The sequence below is a fragment of the Mus caroli genome, unplaced genomic scaffold (assembly GCF_978045245.1).
Source record: "Mus caroli unplaced genomic scaffold, Mus_caroli_1 scaffold_5, whole genome shotgun sequence".
In the NCBI taxonomy this organism is placed as follows: Eukaryota; Metazoa; Chordata; class Mammalia; order Rodentia; family Muridae; genus Mus; species Mus caroli.
In genome coordinates, this window is record NW_028227260.1 from 68292247 (window position 1) to 68301905 (window position 9659).

Sequence of the window (9659 nt, forward strand, 5' to 3'; positions counted from 1 at the left end):
AAACGCCTGCACAAGCTAGACAAAATCCCAGCATGAAGTCCCACCTCCAGCTGAGGATCTATTGGTAACTGACAGGTGCCAAGAAAAGAAGAGTTAGCTTTCCTTAAGGGTGTAGTGCCTGGCAGGTTTAACATATGCCAATGGATGGCCACATATTCAAAAATATTTAAGAAGTGCTTGGGACTTGATGGGTTAAAACAATGAGGACACATAGTTGAATAGGTATGGAATGGGGGAGTGGATCTTGGAAGAGATGGGGGAAGGGGTGAATATGATCAAAACACAATGTATGAAATTCTCAAAAAAATTAATAAAATATTTTTAAAGGAAAATTACAGTGTCTATTAATGTTCAAACTTAAAAAAATCCTAAATCTCAGAAGACTCCAAACAGACTTCAGCAAGTACAACTATCTATTCTAGTGCCTCCCACACTCATTTTTACTATTGTCTTCTATGCAGTAACTATTAGTGTCTAAGAACATTAGTGGTACCCAGAGCATAAGTTAGGATAGTTTGGTAGGGCCACTGTAAAAACAAGAAATGATTTTATAGGGTGACTAATCAGATTTAAGATTCAGCAAGGTAAATCTGATGGAAGAGTTGATTAAAGCAGATTTTACTAGAAGCAATAGCAATAGTCTATGAATTTTGGTAAGGTCTTTGACTGGATTATGACAGTAGGGGAGAGGAGAGGTTTGTTGGGATAACAAAATGTAGTAAAATTGATATGACTTCGGGGTACAATGGGAGTAGGAAGGAAGGAGATGATTTACCCGGTGAGTAAAAGGTGTTTACTGGATGTGGTGGTTAGACTAGGTATGGCCCCCATACATTCATGAGTTTGAATGCTTGGCCCATAGGAAGTGGCTCTATTAGGAGGTATGGCCTTGTTGGAGTAGGTGTGGCCTTGTTGGAAGAAGTGTGTCACTCTGGAGGTGGGCTTTAAGGTCTCATATGTGTGCTCAAGCTCCACCCAGTGTGGAACAGTCTCCTCCTGCCTGCTGATCAAGATGTAGAACTCTCAGTGTCTTCTCTTACACTACACCTGCCTTCACTCTGCCATGTTTCCCATCATGACAATAATGGACTAAACCTCTGAAACTGTAAGCCAGCCCCAATTAAATGTGAGCCTTTATAAGAGTTTCTTTGGTCAATAAAACCCTAATTAAGACATTGGATATTGGTATATTGGATACATTTGGCTATTGCTTATGAGGGAAGTGTGGGTTAGAAGTAGACCCCAAATTATGTAAAAATAAGAGAAGGCCTAATAGTTAAGAGTCAAGCAAAGGAAAAAAGAAAAGTAATCTAAATTGGCCTTTAACTTTGGGTTATCTGGTATATTTTAAAATATGTCTTACTCTTATTTTCCTTTAGCTCTATGTACGTGGATTTGCACATGAGAGTGAAGTTCCTGACAAGGCCAGAAGGCATCGCATTCCCTGGAGCTGGAGATACAGGTGGGGAGAATTGCCCAGTATGGGTGCTGGGAACCAAACTTGAATCCCCTGCTTGAGCAGTATGTATTCTTAACCATTGAGCTATCTCTCCATCCCCTTAAAATGTCTCTTTTTATTTACTCCTTTAGATTTCTCAAAATGCAGGGGCTGGAGATGTGGTTCAATTGGTAGTGTGAAATACAGATATCCTATTTACTGAGCTTGTTCTAGGCCCTGGGTTCCATTCTCAGCACCACATAAATCAGACATGGTGGCACATTCATGTGAGCCCAGCACTAAGGAGGTAGAGGCAAGAGGGTCAGGAGTTCAAGGTCATCCTCTGATACATAACAAGTTTGAAGCCAGCCTGGGCTACATGAGATACCATCTCAAACACACAAACAAAAAAAGAAAAGAAAGTATCAGAGTATACTTTTCAGGAAAAAAAAAAAACCCGATATATAGAATTCAGTAAGGGTTAACATAGCCAAAGATCACCAAAAGGAAAATATATCTGAAAGACTTATACCACCTGATCTCAAGTAAGGTGCCTTTGTTTGTTTGTTTGTTTGTTTGTTTTTTTGAGACAGGGTTTCTCTGTATAGCCCTGGCTGTCCTGGAACTCACTCTGTAGACCAGGCTGGCCTTGAACTCAGAAATCCGCCTGCCTCTGCCTCCCAAGTGCTGGGATTAAAGGCGTGCGCCACCACCGCCCGGTGTAAGTTGCCTTTTATCTATTCAAAATCATGCTTGGCAGTGATATGGAAGTAAGCCATTGTATTTGAGGACAGAAGATTATTTTTAAAATTGTGTATGAATAGTTGTAACAGCACTATTCATAGCTAAAAGGTGGGGGGAAAACAGATGCCCTTCCACTAGTGACTGGATAGACAAAATGCAGTTTATCCAAAATAGGTTGTTATTCAGTCACAAAGAATGGAGCACTGTTCCATACTATAATATGGAGGGACCTTGAAAACACGCTGGAAGAAAGAAGGCAATCATGAAAGAACATATGCTATATTGTTCCATTTCTATGCAATGTTCAGCCTGGCAAAGCCTTGGGGACAGAAGGTGAATCCGTGCTTGCTAGGTGCTGAGGGAGTGGACAGTGACTGCCGATGTGTACTGGGTTTCTAGTGGCACTTGAAAGAACTCCAAAAGTAGCTTGTGGCGGCCATTGTACAGCTCTTTGAAAATACTAAACACTGCTGAACTTTATGCCATGCAAAGTACATATTAATTTCATCTTTTTATTAACATTTTAAAAAACTGGATTTAAAAATTTCAGGGTCTAAGGGTGTCCCCTCTGAAGAATGCCTGGGTGGGGATCCTCAGGGACAACTCCTGCAGGGGTGCAGGCAGGGGCAGTATTATGGTCAGGAAGGAGCTCTTAATGCCCCTTCCATGACTGCACACACAGCCTCCTTCATCTTCCTTCCTTTTCCCCTTTTCCAGAACTCCGGTTCTAGGCAACACAGTTTCTTCTTCAAAGCAGGTGCCGCCCTTCTCTAGAGTGCACAGACACTTTAATCACAAGAACATCAGCTTCTGGGTGTTGGAGCAGCCATACTGGACCTTGTGCTGCTCAAACAGTTTGTACAGGGCATCCATGTAGAGTGCATGGTATTTGTCCACTATCTCTGGGCTTGGGTTTTTAACCTGGGGCAGTGGCAAAGCCTCCCCAACTGTTGAAAGAGATGAAAGAAAAAAAAAAAAAGAGGAGTCAAAGAGCCAGATACTCTGGCCATTTCAATCAGCTGCCAGCTTCTCCCACTCTGCTGCCCTCTTCTTTGGTAGGAGAGGGGTAAGATGCAGTTAGATGGATGGAGAAAGAGCCTAGATGGACCCGAGGCTGAAAGTAGCACTCACCTACAGTGACGATGGGTTTGTGGTATGGTAGGAGTCCCTTGCAGTCTTGATGGAAACCTTGTCCATAGAAGACACAGCAATAGAAACCAAAGATCCGGCGAAAGAAGCTTTGGAACTTGAACATCCAGCTATCCTCATGAAACAGTACCTGGTCATATACCTCTGTTTCTCCAAACGTGAAGGTAGGGACCAGATGAGCCCTGTAGGAAAATGCTCATTTCTCAGACTTAGGCTATCCTGGAAACCATGGAGGGACTTTTGTTCAAGGCCAGGCACTCTTCCATTAAGATGCAGCATTAAAGGCCTAAAACATTCTTTTCTACATTAAACAAGGTTCCCTATTTGGTATATCTTGTCTTGAAATTTTCCAGGCCAATGAGGGTGTTATCTTTAGCCTGGATTACAAGGGCAAAATATAGAGAGACAGAGAGGAAAGAAGAGTCAGGAAGTGACACTCAGAGACCCACATGGTGAAAACTTCCAAGGGCTATCAAGGAGGAAACACCTTAACTTTCTGCTAGAGCACTAAGAAGATGTCAGTAATGTGTATAAATGCACATGTCAGAGATGCTTCCCGCCCCTCCTTCAAGGAGAATAAACATAAGGTATTGTCCTTGGGATTCTAGCAGAGAACATTGGTTCTTTTCTAAAGCCCACAAGAACCCACTGTGAACAGTGCTCTAGGAAAAGGATCAGGCTCCTTAAGTGAGAAAAAGTGAGCATAGCATTTGACATGTGCTACTTGATTGGCTCCTCATAATTAATAGTGAGGCTATAGTGGGAGAAACCCAAACCCAGGCCCAGAAGAACGAACATTCTGAAGGCAGACAGAGAGTAGCAGGGCCTAGACTAGAACCCAAGGATCCTGGCTCCAACTCAGAGCTCTCCTTTTATACTATACTTCAAAATGATAGGCCCCTCAGGTGAGGTCATTTGAAGACAGAATTGCCTCCTCCCTGAGTATGCAATGGGAAAATTGCCCTTGTGTTCAGTAAGCTAGACTACTTAATAGGTTAGGCTCCTTCTTACTCCAGACACCAGCTCCTTCAATTTTTCTTTTCCCAAAATAGCGCACCTGGCATTTATCAGTCATCCTCTATGTACAAGGTACATGGTGGGTGTTTTATATGCATGAATTCACTCATAACTTGCTGAATCTGGTGGCTTAGATCTGTAATCAAAGCTACCCAGGAAGCTGAGGCAGGGGGATCATAAGTCTACCAGAGCTGTAAAGTCCAGTCACATCATGCAAGCAGAACAATAATCAGTAGTCATGTTAGGAAGATGAAAATCCCAAAGATTATATCCTTGAATGCATGATAAGTCATATAGCCAGGGATATTGTTATTGTTGTTACTACAACCACTATTATTATTATTATTATTATCTGGTGGTGGGATGGAGCGAAGAGGCTCATGCATGTTAGGCAGTTGCTCTACCACTCAACTACTTGTCAAACCTCATGAAACCAGGATTTTAAGTCATGCTTCAGACTCCAGCTCTTCACACAGAGTCATTGCTCTGCAGTGTGTCTCGCACTTATTGTCAACAGACAAGTGTGGATTGCATCTACTAGCCACAGAAACGATGTGGATGTAATTGACGTGTTAGCCTGAGCCTAATTGCCTTTGACGTTCTCTCTGAGTTCATAGTCTGACTTCATAGGAACTGGTGCAGCTTGCTTACAGGAAGCAGATGGCTTAAAGCTTAAAAAAAAAAAAACAAAAAAAACTACACCTATCTCTCCCTAACAGTCATAAGTTCCCAGGGGGCAAAACTTAAATGGTACTCATCTTGATATAATCTACAGGGTCATATCGTGCAGAGAGGGCTACCTTCTCCTCCTGTTGGGGGCCACCTACCCATGTTGGAGGGCTGTGCGCACAAACCCTTTGCGTTTCTTGAGGAGGAGGGTGGTGGTGTTAGGCACACTCTGTAGGGCCTCTCCCACTCCTCCAATGACAATGCCCACAAGGTTTCCAGTGCCATGGCTCAGCAGGTAGTCGATGGATGCCTGGCTCACAGAACACAATCCTAGAGAGAATCAAGACACAGAGAGGACAAAGTAAGTCATCAGGAGAGGAGCAAATGTTAGAGATCAGAGGCTGGCTTCTGTGTTCCCATGGTTCATAGGAGGAAAGCTCAAGGAGCTGGGACAGAAGTATGGTGAAGAGAAGGCCATGAGAATGTTTCACTTGAAGGCAATGTCTATAGGAAGCACTGGAAAGAAGCTACAGCAGGGTGGATTTCTGTGGGATAAATAAACCTTTCTGAATTTCATTTTTCTATCCTTTTCTATTAATAGCAATACGCACTGCTCAGTGAGCACATACTCCATGCCAGGAATCATGCTGACTGCTTTACTTATTTAAGACACTATTCTTAAGAGAATCCTCATGTAACTGCTATGCAATTTTAGCATTATTTTTTCAGTTGAGTCCACTAGAAGTTAGCTGATTTGCCTGTGATCTTACAACAAGCAACAGAGCCAAGATTTCAGCTGGACAGGTTAACTCCAGGATATATGCTTTGGCTTCCACACTATGATTATGGGGCAAAGGAATGGTGCAGTGAAGGAGAAGAGGCTTAAAAGGGTGCGTTACAAAAAGCTACAGTGAAATGGACCAGAAGCTCCAGTGAGTATGATCAGAAGCACCTTTGGCCATGATGTAGTCCCTAATAATGGGGATCTTGAAGAACCAGGACAGTGTGGCCAAATGAGGAGTGATGCCTGGGAAGGTCTTCGAGAAGCCTGTGGCCTCAGTGCAGAAGTTGCAGAAGGCACCGAAGGTCAGGATACCATGGGGGTGGACCCCCATGATGTAGTTCTCTGAAGGTGACAGGTCCTTAGTCTTCAGGATCTGCAACCATGGAAACAAATGGCATAGAGGGTGCAATGAGCTCACATAGAGCAGCAAGGTGAAGACATGCCAGGGATTTAAGTGTTCTCGGAACTAGCTGCTTAACAGGCAAAGCACACAAGGGTTTCAATAGGCATGCACTTTGATCTCCACAGCCCTGGGGTGACAAGATAAGATCTGAGGCAAGTGAAACTGATGAAACACTTGCTTAAATACTGCCATATCTGTGAAGCACTTCTTCTCTATTCTTCATTAGAATCACTTCTGTGTCTTGTACCGTGCACCTACCTGTTCACCCCAGCATCTGGGAGTTTATTTATTTATTTATTTATTTATTTATTTATTTATTTATTTGAGACAGGTAGCCCTGGATGTCCTGGAACTCACTCTGTAGACCAGGGTGGCCTGGAACTCAGAAATCCACCTGCCTCTGCCTCCCAAATGCTGGGATTAAATGTGTGCGCCACCACTGCCTGGCTCAGATGGGAGCTTCTTGCTCATGAAGAATCACATTGTAGCTACTTCTCTGAAGCCCAAACATGTGACTAGTTGGAAGAGCTTGAATCATGTTTGTTAAACTGAAGGGCACTTTCCTTCAGCCTATATCATATAGGAGGTCATACAAGAGTTTCCAAACTATCCTATTGAAGTACAGAAGAATGTTCTATAATCTAGCCAGAGCTGACACTTTGCCGAGGTGCTCAGTTTTCTTATGGGCACTCCTAGTCATTTGGTATAATGTCTGCATTTTGAGTGTTGTGAGAGACAGTGGGGGAAGGGATACTTACTGTGATGGGGAAATAGTCCCTGATGTGGGTCCAGACATTCCAGTTCCTTACCCAGGCTGAACGCCTGCCACCTGAGACAAAAGTGCCAGTAGAGGATATTAGTATTGCCACCCCAGGTCTCCTATTCACCCAGAGATTCCCTAGAAACTTGGAGGGACAACATCCAAGAGGAAAGGAAGATATCCCAGAATGGTTTCAGCTGTCTAGCATTTGTACCTCTAAGAACTTAAGAGAGAGGTTGGTGGCTTGGTGAGTGGAACCCTCCTGAAAGCAGGGTTCTAGGCTATGGTGGAACATTCTTTTTTCTAGGTTCACAAGTCTTACCTTTATCTGGAGTCTTCCAGTCGAGAAATAACCAGACAAAGTAAACTGTTGGTAGTGGCCACAAGGGTGTGAACAATAGGCAAATTAACAATGGCTGCACAATCCAAACTGAGGAGAGAGTAAACCAAACCAAATTTGTACTGGGAGCAGAATTTGGCCATATCCAGTCCTATTACTACTACCACATACTACCCACACTGTGATCCTGGGCGTCAGCACAGGGATCCTGTGCTAGGTCTAGGTCCTGACATTTGCCCTTCAGAAATTTCTTCTGTCATCTACCATGTGCAATCCTCACTTCTCCTCCTACCTCTCATGTTCTCCTGATTCCCTGTACTTTGGCTCTGTGCCCAGAACAAGCTTCTTGCCGACTGCTCACATTCAGCTCTCATTTTTCCCTTTTTGTCCCCAATCTCCTTTAGTATCCATCATCCTAGAATTGTGATAGGGTATGGATATACATTTCTTCCCTCTCAGATTCTCCATCTTTCTCTTGACCATTCCAATCTAATATCTCCATCCCTGTACTGTTTCCTACCCACTGTCCTTGACCTCTTGCCAATTCAACACCCCTTCCATTGTCTTTCTTTCACGCCATACTACCAGTCAACTCTCAGAGCGGAAAACACTGGCTCAAATGCTGGCTATACAGGTGGGCATGTTGGCATACACCTGCAATTCTAGCACACAGGAAGCCGAGACAAGAAGGTGAGTTAGACACCACGCTGAGCGTAGACTTGTCTCTTAAAATTCAACTGACCCATCAGTAAGACACCAACAAAATAAACCAAGAGAACAAATGAAGCAAAAACCTCCACAGGCTCCATTTCTCTAAATCTACAATGCTACCTGTTCCTCTGTGCTATTACATGTTCCTAAAGAAACCCTCTTAATCACATTTCCTCTCCATAGGTAATACAGGTTAAGGAATGCTTGGAATTAACTGGTACATTCATATCTATCCTGACTATGCTCCATGCTCCATTCTGTTCTCACTGTGACCTGGGGCTTCATCTCTTCCTTTTCTTTCAGGGTACATAGAGCTCAAGACTCCATGGCACAGCTCTCTAGTACTATCTAAATTGATCAAAAGACCAAGAATGAGACCATAAGAATATCACCCAGGTCTGGCCCTGCCTTCTTGGATTGGCTTTTTACTGTGCACCCTTGATTCAGTACTCACAAATGGCAACGTAGCTCAAGGGCCACTGCAGAAGGCTCAGATTCTGTAAGTGTTCAGTCTTCATAGAGTAAGACATGATGCCCAGGACCCTGAGGGAGGTAATGTTACTAGAGCCTGTTCCAATGAACGATGCCACCAGTCTCTGGATGCTCACTTAGTAGTGAATGCCTGAGACTATGAAGAGCTGACACTTGCCCTCTCCCCTCTTTTCCATAACTCCCTCCCCCCACCCACTGCAGAGGCATGTTCAGTAGCACTGGGGACTGCCCACAGGCCTAGCCCTGCCCACTGCCCTTTGACTCTTTCCTGTGACTATGAGGATATCAGGATGAAGAAAAGAGAACATGACTGTCATTCAGTCTAAGTGGCAGATACCCAGAGAGGGGAAATTCTCTCACAGGCCACTCTGAGACTACAAGGGGTATAAACTGAAGGAGACACTGATGAGAAGACTATTGGGGGTTATAGGATGAGGGGCACCTGGAACTGCATCTGTGTTGCCCTCAAGTAGCCTGATGAGAGACTGCCCTGTCTCATACTTTTCTGCATGTACACAAAAGTAGAGAGTGGAACACAATTTCAACTTTACACTTTCATTAAGTATTGTTTGAACCCAAGCACTGGAAAACAACAACAGCAGCAGCAGCAGCAGCAACAACAACAACAAAACCCAATTGTTAACATTTTGGCATAATTGTTCATCTGTCTGCTTATCTGGGAGGAGTATTTTACAGTAACTGTGTGACCCCGTGCCAGTCCATCACTAAATCCTTCATTATGGAGGTGGAAAATTTCAGATGTTTTCTTCGACCATATTACTACCACTGTTGCCCTTAACAGATGTAAAGATTCTCTAACAATAGCTAATATTCAATATATAGGGGAGGATCTTAGTTCTAAACAAGATTCGCTGGTTATATTTGGATATTGTGTCATTTAAGTTTGTTTGTTTGTTTATTGTATATGAGCACACTGTCGCTGTCTTCAGACACACACCAGAAGAAGGCATCGGATCCCATTACAGATGGTTGTGAGCCACCATGTGGTTGCTGGAAATTGAACTCAGGATCTTTGCAAGAGCAGTCAGTGCTCTTAATCACTGAGCCATCTCTCCAGCCATTAAGTCTCTCTTTTAGTTACACTCTTGCTCTCTCACCATAAAATAAAACCCAGATTTTAAAAACCTATTT

At 43.5% G+C, this 9659-nt stretch overlaps 1 protein-coding gene across 1 annotated transcript; it reads right to left on the bottom strand.

Moving 5' to 3' along the window:
- Positions 1–2974: 2974 nt before the first annotated feature.
- Positions 2975–8545, bottom strand: Awat1 (acyl-CoA wax alcohol acyltransferase 1). The gene is made up of 7 exons (XM_021154068.2): positions 8470–8545; positions 7287–7394; positions 6963–7033; positions 5970–6174; positions 5176–5347; positions 3314–3513; positions 2975–3129 (listed from the first exon to the last, which is right to left on the bottom strand). The coding sequence occupies exons 1-7, from the start codon at positions 8543–8545 to the stop codon at positions 2975–2977; spliced, it is 987 nt and encodes a 328-aa protein (XP_021009727.1).
- Between the last annotated feature and the right edge of the window lie 1114 nt (positions 8546–9659).

What these genes read in the sequence shown, in the direction of transcription:
- Awat1 (XM_021154068.2), bottom strand. Translation starts at nt 8,545, where the DNA reads ATGTCTTACTCTATGAAGACTGAACACTTACAGAATCTGAGCCTTCTG. An exon ending in CTTGAGCTACGTTGCCATTT is followed by an intron (nt 7,395 to 8,469) that starts GTGAGTACTGAA and finishes CTCTCTCCTCAG; the next exon opens with TTTGGATTGTGCAGCCATTG. An exon ending in GGACTACATCATGGCCAAAG is followed by an intron (nt 5,348 to 5,969) that starts GTGCTTCTGATC and finishes GATTCTCTCTAG; the next exon opens with GATTGTGTTCTGTGAGCCAG.